The sequence below is a fragment of the Camelina sativa genome, chromosome 9 (assembly GCF_030686135.1).
Source record: "Camelina sativa cultivar CO46 ecotype springtype chromosome 9, ASM3068613v1".
Classification (NCBI taxonomy): Eukaryota; Viridiplantae; Streptophyta; class Magnoliopsida; order Brassicales; family Brassicaceae; genus Camelina; species Camelina sativa.
The window spans coordinates 37,392,811-37,409,556 of record NC_141888.1 but is presented as its reverse complement, the minus strand read 5'-3'; the positions used below and the strand labels follow the sequence as shown (position 1 = coordinate 37,409,556).

The 16,746-nt window shown below is 34.2% G+C and overlaps 3 protein-coding genes across 4 annotated transcripts; 2 read left to right on the top strand and 1 right to left on the bottom strand.

Moving 5' to 3' along the window:
• The first annotated feature begins 1,386 nt into the window (after nucleotides 1-1,386).
• LOC104713462 (inactive RHOMBOID-like protein 8) lies at nucleotides 1,387-3,657 on the top strand. Its single transcript, XM_087464343.1, has 6 exons — nucleotides 1,387-1,751; nucleotides 2,151-2,314; nucleotides 2,419-2,582; nucleotides 2,680-2,948; nucleotides 3,054-3,180; nucleotides 3,294-3,657. Exons 1-6 carry the CDS (start codon nucleotides 1,438-1,440, stop codon nucleotides 3,414-3,416), a joined length of 1,161 nt encoding a protein of 386 aa, XP_087320469.1. The 5' UTR covers nucleotides 1,387-1,437; the 3' UTR covers nucleotides 3,417-3,657.
• Nucleotides 3,658-7,805: 4,148 nt separating this feature from the next.
• On the top strand, nucleotides 7,806-9,458 carry LOC104713461 (uncharacterized). Its single transcript, XM_010430569.2, has 2 exons — nucleotides 7,806-8,407; nucleotides 8,692-9,458. The coding sequence occupies exons 1-2, from the start codon at nucleotides 8,039-8,041 to the stop codon at nucleotides 9,283-9,285; spliced, it is 963 nt and encodes a 320-aa protein (XP_010428871.1). The 5' UTR covers nucleotides 7,806-8,038; the 3' UTR covers nucleotides 9,286-9,458.
• A 3,177-nt stretch (nucleotides 9,459-12,635) lies between these two features.
• LOC104713460 (auxin response factor 17) lies at nucleotides 12,636-16,202 on the bottom strand. Of its 2 annotated transcripts, XR_015566789.1 has the most exons (3): nucleotides 14,688-16,202; nucleotides 13,496-14,214; nucleotides 12,636-12,970 (listed from the first exon to the last, which is right to left on the bottom strand). XR_015566789.1 is itself a non-coding variant. In XM_087467031.1 (2 exons), exons 1-2 carry the CDS (start codon nucleotides 15,789-15,791, stop codon nucleotides 13,549-13,551), a joined length of 1,770 nt encoding a protein of 589 aa, XP_087323157.1. In that variant the 5' UTR covers nucleotides 15,792-16,025; the 3' UTR covers nucleotides 13,491-13,548. The 2 variants fall into 2 exon arrangements, 1 of the variants encoding a protein (XP_087323157.1); XM_087467031.1 differs by lacking the exon at nucleotides 12,636-12,970 and having other exon boundaries at nucleotides 13,491-14,214; nucleotides 14,688-16,025.
• Between the last annotated feature and the right edge of the window lie 544 nt (nucleotides 16,203-16,746).

Sequence of the window (16,746 nt, the reverse complement as noted above, 5' to 3'; positions counted from 1 at the left end):
GGTCGGATTTTTAAATATAACACTTAATCATCTTTTTTGGACGAAAAATGAAATCGCCATCATACAGTTTATCATGGACATGCACATGCCTGATGATGGCTGATGAGAAAAAAATATATATACAGAAATATCTTGTACTACCCAACTCTTTCTTACCATAATAATGCATATGACGTTGTGAGAGCAAACAATCGTATTGTGAATTTGTGAGCTTAATATCATTGCAAATTCTTGATTACACCATGTTGATTTATACTGAGTTGTCGTTACTATTTTTAACTTGGCTGAAAAAACTATTACAGGTTTAATGGTAATGTATTCGGTTATCTTCGGTTATCTTCCTTTTGTATAGTTCGGTTATCTCTTTTTTTTTTTTTTCTCTCTTAGTATCTAAGCTTCCTGTATCACAATTTACGTCGAATGAGGGTTCACAATTATTTGATAAAAGCAACTGAGAAGTAGACACTTTACTATATCAATGAAAAAAAAAGGTCGTTTTCATAACTAGTCATCCATGATAATCTTAGTATTATATAGATCGGCTGAAAGCAATTCATGTCATGTCATACCATCATTACCCATTATCTGAAAGTGTGGATCTACTGTCCATCTTAAGGTCATAAAATGGTGTCCCAGCTTTCTGATCAAATCTTACCCCACAACCTTCCACAATGCATGTGCTGATTAAGTAGATATGTATAGTGAGAACTGAGAACTGATGAGATAAATGTTTAAGAATTAAGAAAACACAGTAAAAACTCTTTCTTGAAGCAAACATGGCATGATGATGGAGCATAGAGCCATAAACAATATAATCCATATATAATTTCATTCGTATTCCAATCATTCTTAAGATGGAAGATAACTAGTTAGTTTGAAGACTGGAATTGCTACGGAAAGCTTTTCCCAACAACTAATTATATAGCCAATTGTTACTATTTCACAATTTCAACTATACAATGTATTTCTACTGAGATCTCCCAACAACTTAACCTCAACAATGAAGTATATCTTTTCAAACTTATTCAGTCATTGTCATGCAGAAATTACATGATTATTAAAAAATAAGTCAATAGATTATCTCAAAAGAGTCAACTTGAAGAGAAAGTGACCAAATCTCTCATTTGAATAAATACAAATCAGATGAGTAGATAAAAAATGTAAGTGTTAAATTAAAGCTGATATAAACTAAACCCACCTCAGATCTACTTTTGCATACTGAAAATAGTAAAAGCATAGTGTGGTACGCGGCTCTAAATCAATTCCGAACCGGATCTTGGTTAAGCGTTCGGTGTGGTCTAAATCAATTCCGAACCGGATCTTAAACGGTTAGCTTTCGGTTTGCTCTCGCCAATAACATTTTCCCGCCACTGTCTACAAAGTAAAAACGAACCTATTCGTCGTCCTCAATCCCTAATTTCTCGCTCACCTTCAACAATGGCAGAGGTTCCTACAGAGCCAAAGACGACGCAGATCGATGAAATCTCTCACAATCTCTCGTTCTCCACTTCTAACGCCGCCGATTCTAGCTGGGACAAGATCTCCTTCTTCCGTCACCGTTCACGGCAAATCAAACGAGACACTTGGCTCGTCTCCGTCTTCGTTCTTCTTCAGATCGTCCTCTTCGCTGTAACTATGGGCGTCAACGATTGCTCCAGGAACTCTCACGGTCATTGCGCCGCTAAACTCCTTGGTCGATTCTCTTTCCAGCCTCTCTCCGAGAATCCTATGCTCGGCCCCTCCGCCTCAACGTAAGTAGCTCTCTCCGGCGGATTTCGCTTTTTGTATCTGCTTGTAACTGTATGTGGAATCGGATCTCTAAGTGAATTTGTTAGATCCTGTAGAGATGAATTTTGGATGCTTACACCTGTGATTTCGGATGTTTCATTGTGCTCATCTTTAGTAATAGCTTACTGGATTTTGTTGATTCGGATGATGTTAGTTTCCACGATTGGTGAGTTTCAGCTGAATCGTAGTGTCTCAATCTTTGATTACAGTGACAAATTCTTTGTTTCCAATTCTGTGTTGTTGTAGAGTGTTTATTTCTGTGGATCTTGGTGCTGCTTCTTTTGAGGGGAACATGTGTAATTTGAGCTACTAAATGATTTGATTATAAGCTATTGAGTTTTTATTTTCTTGTGAGTTTGCAGGTTAGAGCATATGGGAGGTCTTTCTTGGAATACTCTGACAGAGAATCATGAGATTTGGCGTATTTTGACATCTCCTTGGCTTCACAGTGGATTGTTTCATCTGTTCATAAATCTTGGGAGTTTGATTTTCGTAGGGATATACATGGAGCAGCAATTTGGACCATGTAAATTAGCCAAACTGACTTAGATTACTTCACCTAATTTGTTTTTGACGGAGTCTATCACTATTATAATCTGCATTTCTTCTGCTTTTGCTTTGCTTGTGTAGTGAGGATTGCCATCATATACTTCCTCTCTGGCAGTGTGGGAAGTCTATTTGCTGTATTGTTTGTTCGAAACATCCCATCAATCTCTTCTGGTGCTGCTTTCTTTGGGTTGATTGGAGCCATGCTTTCTGCACTTGCAAAGAACTGGAATCTATATACCGGCAAGGTCAAGGATTTCTTGTGTTCTATTATTGTCCTTGGTTATCTATCTTCTTTTGATACCTTTTCTGATTCTGTTTGTTTTTTTTTGTTTGCTGTTACAGATTTCAGCCTTAGTGATAATATTCACTATCTTCACTGTGAATTTCCTGATAGGCTTTCTCCCTTTCATAGACAATTTTGCGAATATTGGTGGTTTCATATCAGGATTCCTCCTTGGATTTGTGCTATTATTCACCCCACAGCTGAGACAGATGCCTCCATCTCATAAGGGAAAATTGTTTGAAGATGATATGAAAAGATCCACAAGGCTTAAAGAACAGTTTGACAGACCGGTATTAAGGATTATAAGCTTGGTCGTATTTTGTGGAATGTGAGAGTTTCCCTTAACTTTAATTCTCTTTCTAGTCTAGCTTTTTGTTCGTCTCTCTGCGCTCGCATGACATGAAAAAACTTATCCTATATATCTGTTCATTAGGCTTGCTGGGGTTCTATTAGCAGCGTGCTGGGGCGTCAATCTCAACCGTCATTGCCATTGGTGTCGCTATGTTGACTGTGTACCAACCAAAAAATGGAGCTGCAGCGACATGACTACTTCGTGCGAGGTATATTCATCTAAACCATAACCTTATGTGTGACCCTGATTCTAGAATTTGAGTCTTTATAGTTCGATTAGTGATTACAACAACATTGTAAAAACTATATGTGAATATGACAGGCAATGGTGAGTGATGCTCAGTTAACACTAACGTGCATGGCCAATGGAAAGTTCCGGATATTTCCTTACACCAATATCTCACAAGCCAGGACACAAGACCTCTGCACACTCGTCTGCTCTTAAACATGAACCAAGGTTTCTATTCCTTTCCTACATATATACATTTACTATACTCACTCCCACACTTAGATAATTGCATATAACAAAACTCTCACCTCAAATCACAAACCTGTCAAGATTTCCACTCTCGTAATCCTTTGGTCAATCCTGAGAACTTTTGTAGCCTAGATTTGGATAAGGGGTAGTAAGACTTGTAATGAGACTATTGTCTTGGCTCTTGATTATATGAATCTGAATACTAAAAGTCTACGACGTTTGGTCCCATATGAGGACCCAGTAGCCACATTAGCTTCTTAACTTTACACAATCCACATCACATCTACGCACACATGACACACCAGTAAGTATAATATTCAGCTTCTTGTTTTACTTAAATGTATATACTTTTTTTTCTTTTAGTTATTTGTTTTGTAATGATGATGATAAATATGTGTGGCTTTGTGGGTGTAGTAGAATTGAGAAGAATAGGGCCGACCTTGACACAGACTGTATATAGATAGGGTCACTAAAACTGGTTACCATTATATATAGGAATTTCGAAAAATAGAATTGAGAAATAAACATAATATATATCAAGAAGAAGCCCATACTGTGGACCTAGATCTCATTAAGCTACTCAACTGCCTACTACATCTATATTGGTTTAATTTCTCCTACACGCACTGAATGTGTATTCTACTCATGTTTTTGGGTTTTTTGTTCTGTACAAATATTCCTTGCTATTTTGTTAAGTATCAATTCACTCAATTTATGTCAGTTTCACTTTTGTATTAAGCATTGTTGATGATTTGTAGTTTCAAATTGATCTAGATTTCTTCCAAGGTAATGAACTCGGTTTATGTTCAATTAAATGCTCCGGTGTATTTACCAAAAAAAAAAACAAAAAAAGCCGAGGACCTACTCGGTTTTGTAATCAGTTGACCTTTATATAACTCTATCCGGTTAAGAGGGGATGTGAAGCCAGAATTGGACCAGATGGTGGTTGGTTGGGGAAATTTTGTTTTTGGCAGCTTTGTATAAAGGCATTGTGTTTTGGAAATAACCCACAAAACCAACACAAGTTTGCAACGCTTCTTATTCAGATGTTTTAGCATATTTGCACACAAAAGTAAATTAATAATAAAAATTCTTGATTTGTAGAAGAAACAGATTCCTAAATTTATAATATTTCTACATAAAATTAAAAAAAGCACTCGTTAATTTGTTATGTTCAATAACGCTCACTCCAATCATCCTTTCTTTTTTAGTTCATACTATATTTATCATTAAAATCGAGAGTTTGGACCACATCAACAAGTTATTAAACTAAAAAACTAAAATTTCATGTGCATCAATGATATACACGAAAGTAGAATATTACAACCCACAAGTCTCTGCCATTTAACGTTGAAATGGCATATACCTTTGCATCCTAATTTCGGCTCAACACTTTCACAATTTAAAAAAAACAATACTATATAATTCGATATAACTTTATCTTAAGTAGTAGCGGTTCTTGATGACCATTTAAAATAATCAACTCTTCCCATCTACCTCGACCGTCCGATTAGAGGATTAGTGGAGTGCTTATCAGTTATTATTAACTTATCACCTCACACCCTTATTTTTGACTACCCTTTTCTTTTCTGTGTTAAAGGCTCTTTTGACCTTTGATAACTTGATGAAAAGTGTAGTGACTATATATAGTAGCTTCTCGTTTAGGTAAAATGGGATACAATAAAAGTTTCAAAACTTTTTACCGTTTTTTAATACCTTTTTTTTTCAATCGAGCTTTAACAAAGTCGTAGACGACTCTAAAGACATAAAACCAAGAAAGCACTAAATATATAGTATAAAACATTCTCAACTATAATTAAATGGGCAGAGGAAGTAAAGAAACTAATAATTATAACGAAGATAAGAAGATCCATTTCAAAATGTTTGACGGAAAGAGAAGAAGGTATGGACCAAAAACAGGTGTTTCCTTATCTCAAGCCATATTACTGAGATTACGAAACATTCTCACAAATCTACAACAAGTCTTCTCTATTACTAGATCAATCGCTGCATGCATCTCTATTATACTTTTCATTTGACTACAAAAATATTTAGATATTTTGCGAATTACTTAATTAAGTTATTACCAATATCAATATACCATCTTCTAGATTTTTCCCGAACATTTTCTTTAGTTTTATTTTGATATATTTTTGCTATATTAATTAATGATTCTTATATCTATTTGATTCGTGGACAAACAAACAAATGAATTATTAAAACGTGACAACAACAAAAAAATGGTGATGACAGAACAAAAATAAACAAGGGGGTAATTGCGAAGCCAAAAATTATTGAGTCGCCCGACGCTTCCATTAGATTTGATGGCCCCTCTCTCTCCCACATCTCACCACTCAAAAATGTCACATTTGATTTTCATATACACACATACATACACATCCACAAACAAACACATGCGCATAATTAATATGGGAGAGTCACTAATAATTGACCAAATATTTTTTGGACTCTTGTTTCATTTATTCGGATAGAACATTTTTTCTTGTCTTATAAGGGATAATACACATCTATTCAAGGATTTGGCCCTCGTTGGTCCTTTATTCACGATTTGACGTATAACCGAAGTACCAATAAGGCAATAATAAGTTGTATAGAGATGATTATAATTATATTTACGATTGGTGGTTTAGGATTAATGTGTGTATGTACGAATGTAATTAAAAAGAGTTCGAACGTGAAATAAAAATACAAATTATGTAGTTGAGTATAGATTACGCGCCGGCTTGATAACGGGAATAAAGCATTTTATTTCCCCTTTTGCATTAAAATAGTTTTATCCGATCTGCTTAAACTATTCTTATTACATATATTCCAATGGGGCAATTATAATTTTATACTAGAATATCTCTGACCAAAAAGAAAAGTTAATTATATTTTTAAAAATAGTAGTATTTCTTTTCTTGGTATCCGCCGTCGAATGGGTCCGAAATACCACTTTGGAGGTATGAACTTGATTGATTTTTGTTCATTCCTTGTATGCTTTAGTTACACTATATTATAATTATATTTACGAACGAATCTAATTGTTATACAACCTTATCTATCTTGATCCATTAGCATTGAGCCATTGATTACATAAAAAATCATCGAACAATCAAGTTTATATGATGATTTTCATTTCGTTATAGACTATATATATAGTATATTAGGTAATGGTTACAAAATATATGTAACTTACGGGGGATGTACACGTATCATCCAACTATTTTTATACTCATCAATAAGAAAACAGGGTTATATGTAGAGTGAGGTAACTGGTAAAACATGATGATATGCATGGTATTAGATGCCCTTGTACAAAATGCTCAAATCATATACTAATTAATTACTACTCCCTCTGTTTCATAAAGAGTGTCATTCTAGAGAAAATTTCTTGTTTCACAAAGAATGTTATTTTACATTTCCAATAAGTGTTTTAATGCTAAATTTTCTTTTTTACCCCTAAACCTAAAGCTATTTTCATTGAATTTTGATCATTAATCACTTAATAAATAGGGGCAAATAAGTATAATTCAAACTTTTCTTAATTTGTGTGAAATGTGTCAAAATGACACTCTTTGTAAAACAGAGGAAGTAGTAATATTCGTATTTATGTACTCAAAGCATGATCATTATTCTTTCTACGAATCATCAATTACTAGAGATTTTATTCGGACAAAGAGTCTATCTAAGAATTCCTAAGCAGAAAAAAAAGAAAGATATGAGCAACTTCTAGAAAGACAAAAATTATTATCTATTTTTAATTTATGTCTCAAATACTTCCTCTGTATTAGAAAAATATGATTTTTTAAGAGTTTCACATAAATTAAGAAAACAATTAATGTTTAGTCATAAATGTTTTTTTTATAATCACATATTTCTCATAACTATTAACAAATAGTATTTCATCAAAATTTTAAATTCTTAATTAATGAATTCTGAATTCTACAATTTCATAGCATTAATTAATAATAAAATACAGAAAATCAATATTTATGATACAAGATAAATTCATAAAACATCATCTATTATAATAGAGAGAGTATATCAGAAAATCAATCTTTATGATACAAGATAAATTCATAAAACATCATCTATTATATTAGAGAGAGTATATCAGAAAATTATATGACTAAATATCTTCTCCTTTTCCCTAAAAAAAACATTGTCTTTTAAAAAAAAAAACTAATGTCAAAATCCTCTTGTAAATGCCTTTGTGTTGAACTTTTCCAAATTTCAACTCTTTTTTTTTTGTTTTTTTTTTCAAAATACAGTATTTTCCATAAGAAATTTAAGTAAAAAAGTAAATGAAAAGTTGAGAGATATAAGTATTACCAATGATCATTTTCCTCCTCTATAGGAAACAACCATCATTGCTTTAAACAATCACTTTCATCCTTACAAGATCTCTGCTCCTTCTTCTTCTTCTTCTTCTCTCACTCTCTTTTTCATTTACACATCCAAATCCCTATATAACCTTTTAATTCTCTCATCCCCAAATTTTCTCATCAGTCCACCAACACACACAAACAAAAAACACCAAGTCTTTTTTTTTTTTTTTTCTTTCTTTGAAGGGGTCGTCAATAATAATGGATCAGTCTTATACAAACTCAGTAAACGGATTCTACTCGTTTCTAAACAGATCAATGGAAGATCTCGAAAGGGTTTATCTCTCCGACAACTTCATGTCCGTGCAGTTCCTACAGAGAGTGATATGTCTCCTAAGAACCTCTCACTCTCATCTCACTCTTCTTGTCCAGAAACTAAACCTCCCTGTCGGTGACAAGTGGCTCGACGACTACATGGACGAAACTTCCAAGCTTTGGGACGTTTTCCACGTCATCAAATCCGCTATCTCCTCCATCGAAAGCTTTTGCTCCTCCGCTCTTTCCATCGCCTCCACTCTCGACGGCCACTACCACCACCGTCGTCTCCTCTCCCCTCAGATTTCCCGGCAGGTACAAGAAAACAAAGTTTTTTTTTTTTCTTTTTTTTAGAGTGTCTCAAATTATTTGTAGGTCCTCCTAGTGCAAAACTTTATATTAAAAAACCAAATAAAAACATTATATTAAAAAAATATCCATTAACAAACAAACAAAAAATTATATGAAACATATATTTGATTCATCAAAATTTTTAGTGCCAAAGTTGATTTTTTAAAAAAATATATATTAAACATATGTTTTTGCTAAATCTTGAAAATCTTGAAAAAGTTGGAATATATATATTTGGTATGGGACAGGTGATACGAGCGATAAGTGGATGTAGGAGAGAAGCTGTGGGAGTAGAAGAAGAAAACAGAGCATTAATGGAGAATCGTATTCAAAGGTTTCCTTTTTGGTCGGAGCAAGTTACGACGACGATGGAGTCATCCAAGATACAGAACGGTTTCAGCGGTTTCCGAGGAGTAATGAACACGATGAAGAACATAAACTCTCTGCTTCTCGTGATCTTGATGCAAGGTCTTGTCTATTACATCCCCGGAGACACGACGACGGGTACAATGATGGTAAGGTTAAAGCAGAGAGTGGCGGCGGAGATGGAGAGGATTGGTACGAGGAAAGGGATGATGATGTATGAGTATAGGAGAAGCAAGACGGCGATGGAGGAGCTCAAGGCGGAGTTGGAACGGCGTTGTTGCGGCGGAGGAGGACGAGGAGAGGAGGAGGAAGAGGAGGCGGCGGAGAAAAGGTTGAGGGAGAGAGTTGAGAGTTTGAAATGGTATATAGGGAATTTGAGGAATGGAACAGAGAGTGTTGTTGCTCAGATTGATGATTTCTTTGATGATATTGTTGATGGTCGGAAACTGCTTTTGGATTATTGTAGTCACCGGTGAAAAAAACATTAGCAGTTTTTAGTTTTTATTAGGCTTTGTTTTAAGTTCTCTGTAACTTAAAATCCAAAGAATATGTTTTTACTTTTGTTGTTCTTTATTATGGTGCTTATTTTAGTTATTACAAAAACTCTTTTGTAGAGAAGTTAAAAATGTGAGTATTTTTCGAAGTAAAAGATTCCATATGAATCATTTTTTTTTTTTTTTACCGTTGTGGTTTGCTTTTGATGAACAAAAATTTGACTGCAAAAAAAAAGAGAGAGACAGAGAATGTGACAGTTGTCTAGAATACGGAAAAGAGTTTTGCAGGAGGGGAAGAAAAGATGAAAACAGCAAAAATGATTACAAAACCTGAGGATTGGACTTTGATTTGACTTGGATGCTAGACAGAGTGAGTGAGTGAGTGAGAAGAGCATCTCGTGCTCTTCTTTTTCTATGATTAGTACTACTAATTTGTTTGATTTGATTCTTGTTGTTTCATTTGTTTTCTCCAATCCACTCACTTGTTACATAGTTTGTCTATTGTTTATGTAACATTGCATTGCCTCTAACTCCAAACCAAATAACATTGAATTGCCTCTAACATTTTTTGTCTTTTGGAATAAGAATATAAGATCATACTAGATTTTTGTCAACTACTTAATTTGATCATTTTAGAAACAATTACAGTATTTAAAATTTTAGATATGAAATAATGAAAAACAGAAATTAGAAGGGAGGTGTGAGAGAGGTCAGCTCAGCATCATAAAAAAAAAAAATCAATTAACAGTTGAAACCAAAAAGTAAAAAGAAAAAAAGCTAGGGAGAAAAACTAGATTGACCCAAATTAAAAAGCTAATTACTAAGATAACTCATAAAATATGAGGGTTAGATGAGTTATTTTTTGGTCAAAAATACCCTTTTTGCTTTGTTAGGAAAAAAAATAAAGTCAAATTTACCCTTTCAGAATTTTTTTTAAGAAAATCAAAATATTTTCAAAAGTCTGCCGGACTAGTTGTGACAGATTTATTTGTGTATGACAGATTTGTTTTTGCACAACTGATTTATTTTTGTATGACATATTTTGTATGACAGACTTATTTTGGACGACAGATTTTTTAACTACAGTTATGACAGATTTATAATTGATGACAGATTTATTTTTTACGACAGATTTATTTATAAAGACACCACAGACTTTCACAATATATGACAGATTTGATATAATGTTTAGCAGATTTCTTTTCCACAATTATTTCAGATTTATTTTCTTGATAAAAGATCTATCGTAACATGACAGATTTTTTTACGGAGAAATAATTACTAGGTTGACCTCTAGTGATAACAGATTTTTTAAACGTTACAACAGATTTTTTAATTTAACCAAAAATCTGTCGTTTGATAACAGATTTATAACGTTTTTAAAAAATTGCTAAAATGACCTATGCGAATACCATATGTGATGGCAGATTTTTTAATGTTATGACAGTTTTTTTTGTTTGCTTCCAAAAATCTGGTGTTTGATAACAGATTTATTAGATGTAAAATGTAAATATAGTGACAACAGATTTGTTTTAAGTTATATTTTTTTCAGTCATATTTTTATTAATTATATTTTATAAATCATATTATGAATCATATTTTTAAACTCATATATTTACAGCATATTTTATACATTTTAATTTTCTTAAATCTTATTAAAAATTTTAACATTATATGTTTATATATTAGATTATATTTTCTAATCTTATTTTAATATTTTTATATACATTATTTTAAGTTATAATTTCATACATTATATTTTTTTTAAAACTTATTTAAACTATATAATCTTAAACTTCATATTTTTAAATCATATCTTTTTAGATAATATTTTCATTAACAATTTTTGAATATTATTTTTACACATTATATTTTAAATCATATTTTATTTTTATAAATTACATTAAAAATAATCATCATATTTTTAATCATTTTATATTTTTATTAATTATATTTTAAAATCAAAATTGTAAATCCTATATTTTTTTGGTTTTTCGTTTTTTCAAAAAAAAAATTAAGAAAAGAAAAAGTTTATGGGTTTTTAGTCTTTCTACATTGAAATTAAACATCATATGTTTTAAGCATTTTATATTTTTTATTAATTATAAATCAAAATATTAAATCCTATATTTTTTTGGTTTTTAGTTTTTCAAAAAAAAAAAATTTAGAAAAAGTTTCTGGGCTTTTAGTCTTTTTACATAAAAATTGTGTCATTCTAGTTATTGGATAGGATGGAATGTTAATTTAGCAATTAATTGCCAAATTTGTGTCAAACTAGTATATATTCACAAAAAGCTATTTGGAAAGTTGGGTTACTAGAAAACTTCAGTCAGGCTTTGCCTCTTACGCAGACGACACCACACCTCTCCTCATGTACTTTCTTTTTCACACTTTTTTGCTGCTTTTTTACCATGCAATCAACTTCACCCACTTGCTAATTTTCATTTTGAAATTATCATTTTTTGCATATCGAATAATTACATATTTTTTTCGTCCTTGTGTAAATTCAGAGAGTTATGATTGAAGTCAGAACCAAGAATGATTTGTGTATCCCCAAAACGTAACCATATTCTGATATTTTTTTTAATATTTTACTTTTTCTTTTTTGTTGTTTGGTTGTCCTAACACTCTCAACTAGTTTTGCGTTACAGGCTGTAAACTTACAGCTAAATTGTCCAAGAATGGATTCTTCTATCTTAATCATACTATTACCATTTCAGGCAACTAAAAAAACCGAGACCTGGTCCACTCTCCCAATCAGATGTTGATACCTATTTTTACCAAACTTACTAGTTATAACTTGGATCCTTATAACTTATAACATAATTAATAGGTTTTGAATGTATATAGATTATCGTGAAATAATGATGAGAAACATTGAGCCAAGTCTAGCTATATTTATTGTGCGCCTTGCTTGGTTTTACAAGAGATCCTTTCATTGTCTCTTGCCATTTTCTCCATCGGCCAATAAATTTAGGTCGTCTTAAATTGCTAATCAAACCACCCTAATACTAGTACTACTTATTTGTCTGATTAATAATTACTACTACTTAGCAAACCAAACCAACCCTAGCTTACTTTAAATAGGCACTGCTATTATAGATGATCCGTTACACAGATTTAACGAGTCAGAGACACACACACACAACAGAAAGAGTCAGAAACATTGTAGGGACCTTTGAGAGCTTCCTTTATTTATTATTATTATTAGGTTTAGGGGAATTTTTTAAAAAATGGTACCACTATTTATTGGCAAAGAACAACAACAGCAGTTAATTACTCTCTCTGGTTGGCGCCATTAACAACAGCAGTTAATTACTCTCGCTCTATCATTGATGACTAAATCATAGAATTTATTTATTGTTCTTACTGCAATAACAAGAGTCTTAAAACACGGTTACGTAAAAAATCCAGACAATTTACCCCAATAAAATAGTTAAACGATTAGGAGGAGAGAGCGAGATGTTCATCAAATGTGTCTGAGAAATTGGTGAAAAAATAGAAGTAAAAAAAAAAAAAAAAACAGATTGTCACGTGGCAAAGAAGAAAACCCAGAGAAAAAGAGTCAAATGCAGAAACACCAAAATATATATATGGATAGTACTACTACTACTTGGGACTTGGGAGATTCCAGCAAAGATCCACCACTTCTTCACTTTTGTTAACCCTGTGAAAACACCATAAACAACCAAAATAAAAAAAGAGTACAAATCATTCAAACTACTTGAGATGTGGCGGCATGTGCCACATTATATAATGCATTGTATATATAATAAGCTCTTTCCGCAAATTCAAAATTGTAACGCAACCATACAAATAATGCTATATGGACTTGTACAGTAATGCATAGTTCAGATGGATGACGGAGCCAATTTTGTGTGTCCCTTAATAGTGTATATGAGACCAAAAAAAGGGTAATTTAATGCAGTAAAAGGACATGGATTTGTAATGATATGAACAACTATCTTGATTCCAAGTAATGCTCACATTCCAAACTCCAAGGCGATTACTGAAGACTGAAGAGACAGAGACAGTTTTCACAAGTCATAAAATGCGTTTCTTAGTCTATTGTAGTATAATATTTCATTGGGGAAAATGGAAGGACGAGATATCAGCTTGTGCAAAATAGTAATAATAGCTTTACCAACTGATTCAATAGATTACTGTACTTACGAGAGAGATCAGAATATACCTAGGCAGCTATACTCTGTGTGGCTGTTGGAGTCTTTTAGGCAGCTAGAATCTTCACGGGTTTTTAGGACCAGGTGTCAAGGACAATTGTGTTGTATTGTCGCTGGACTCTTTGCTGCCATCCTCTTCACACAAGCCAGACTCTGCAGGACCGCTCTCAGAAGGCTCCTGCACCGAAATGGTCTTTCCAAATAACTTAATCGAGTTAGCTTTTGCTGGAGTGGGGCCTCGGTTTCCAACCAGGTCATTTCCAGAGGACTGATTGGTGGTGTTGCTATTAGGTGATAAGTTATCTGATGGCTGGCTTCCAAAATTCTTCTCAGTCGACACTTTTTCCAACCCAGGAAGCGGACTAAAGAAGTTATTGGTGGATAACTGGGGAGGATTTTCTCCAATGAATCCGGTTGGATTGTAAGACCCAAATTCATAATGCCTGGCTCCCTGCATGCCAGCAGGAAATGTAGTATACGGGAACATATAGGGACTTGAATCAGGTGCAGCTGCTGCACTAGACAGTCCTCTTTGAGGAGGATAGTGGATTTCTCCGTCATCTCCATTCAAGAACCCTCCGGTGTGGGGATACTTCAACCTCTTTGCTGGAGGGAAAGAGGTTGCTGGAGGGAAAGAGGCATGAAGTTGAGTTGCATTTGCAACCATTTCAACTTGCCAAGGATTCACCCTCTTCACGTTTTGCAGAATCTCAGGTTCATCCCATGTGATCTAGGCAAGTTCAAAACATTCAAAATGATTAGAGTAAGCAGAATGTACTGACAAAAATAAGAGTATCTTAAGATTACCACTAGTTTAACAAACACAATGTACAATGCGTCGCCAGAAAAACATCTCTACATCAAGGAAGCTGTAGATCAACACAAGATCAAAACCTTGCTACTAATTTTCAATGATTTAAAACGTCGAATCAACTAATCCTGTTTCCATTTTCAATGATTTCACTGTCGAATCAACCAATCCTGTTTCCAATACAATCATTTTCATACGAATCAACTAATCTTGTTTCCAATTCAGAAATATATTTGATTTCAAAGCAACACAGCAATCTCAGCACAAAACAAACTCACATTTCAATAACCAGAATGAGACTTAAACTAACTCCAGTAAGCCTTGCAGACTAGAGATATAATAAGATCGAATCTAAATTGAGCAAAGACCATCATCAAACAAACATCATATACCTGAAGCTGCTTCCAAGGGGATCCACGCCACGGACCAGTCTCCTGAAAAGTAGAGGAAACAATGCCTTGAAACCACGTGATCCGGGAAGAATCCTCCGTCTCCATAGCCATCTTCACCCTAGTACCAGGAGTCCAGTACATAGACATGGAGGACTCAACATCCTCGGCTCTCACAACAAAATCGGACCACCCAGCAGTTGGATAGAACACCACTTCAAACGGTAAACCCTTGGCCGCTCGATTCATCGCCTCCGAGACCGCTTCAGCCGTAAGTTTACCTAAACCAATCCTCCTAAACGTCTTCTTCGCACATCCGTCATCTTCCTTAGGAGGAGGAGGAACGAATCCGTTACTCTGGCTGTAATAACCGTTGTACTCATCGCCACCGTAGTAGCTCGTTCCACCGCCGCTACTCGAAATCGGTGCTCGCCTCACGCCGATGAACATCTCATCGTGCGATTTCCTCATAAACACCACCGAATCTCCTGCGATTAGCTTCTTCCCGTTGACGAACTTGCTCCAACCTGTGGTTAACAAGTGGCGCCTGGGAGTACCGCGGTAGATATGCCTGAAATCCCAAACGGCACCGTGGATATCGGTGATGAAGAGCTTCTGAACAGGAGGATCGGCAGCGAAATCAAGGAGAGGGAAGACGGAATCAGCACAGTAGCGAGGAACGGAGAAGCCACCACCATTGTTAGCATCGGAAGGAGTGAGTATCTTCGCGAAGGTAGTGACCTTGTTGTTGTTGTTATCAACAACATCGCCTTCGTAACCACCAGCGAATCTAGAGAAATTCGTTGGGACGAATTGCTCCTGAGAGACGGGTTGAAGAAGGAGGTGAGCGAAGACCTCATCGGTGATCGGATCCGCGAGCAACTGGATTGAAGAGATGATACAAGGAACGGGAGTGGTGGAAGGAGGAGGAGTAGAGACGAGAGGTGAGGAAGGACAACAGTGCTCGACGTGACCTTGAGGGAAGTAGTAAACCCTAGAGTAGAGCAAAGGGATCTGTACCGAAGCACCAGCACAAGCGCGCCAGATCATCGGATCGACTCCACGGTGGTGGATGTCACCGGCGGCTGAATCCGACGGCGGTGACATAGTTTGTTTGTTTTTTACAGTGTAACGAAGTCAGCGAAGGAAGAAGAAGAAGAGGTAGGTACTGTTAGGTGTTAGAGAGAGAGAGATGTCTGAGAGAAAGAGAGAGAGAGAGAATTGAAACGGGCAGAGAAGGGGAAAGCAAAAGCGAAGGGATAGCGATTTACTGTTACGGTGCTTCTCTTCTCTCTCTCTCTATACAGAGAATTTTTTGATTTTGGTTTGATTTTTTTATTTATTTGAAGGGAATATTTTACAGTTTTAAAGCCAGACGACAACAAAACTTTTTGTGATATCGCCACTAACCTGATCTTTTCAACCGTTCGATCTTTAGAGCGTGTATCTCACTTTCGTTTTTTTTTTTGCTTTGTTTTTAATTTTTGTATTTTATTTGAGGTTCAGTTAATGATGTTCTTTTATTTCCTTTTTATTTTTCCGATTTTTATGCTCATTATTGCATTTTCTGTTGGAACGAAATAAAAATGTTTATTACTAGTACTATTTTTCTTTGTATTTTACAGAAAAACAATAAATGAAATTACCAAAATTTAATGATCTAAAATGATTAGGAAAAAAAGTATGGGATATACTTTGATTATTAGGAGGAACTCTAAATGATTATACTTCTCTAGCTTAAAATAAGAGACTTGGCACTTTGAATCACTAAACTTACCTTAAAAAATTTTAGGATGAATTATTGCAATAGTTAAGACAAATAAAAAAAAGCAAATAATCAGTCTTACTTATATAAATAAGACCCTTTTTCACGTTTTGAGGAGGCAGATGTATTAAAAAAAATTTACAATGTCTAATTTTCACTTTAGATATATTTTAAAAAAAAAACAGTACTTTGTCAATATTTTTTACTTGTGTTTTTCGTACGGTTTTTGTTTGTTTTTTTAATACACAAAAAAAATAGATTTATTTGTCTAACAAAATCAAAGAAAATCAAAATGGA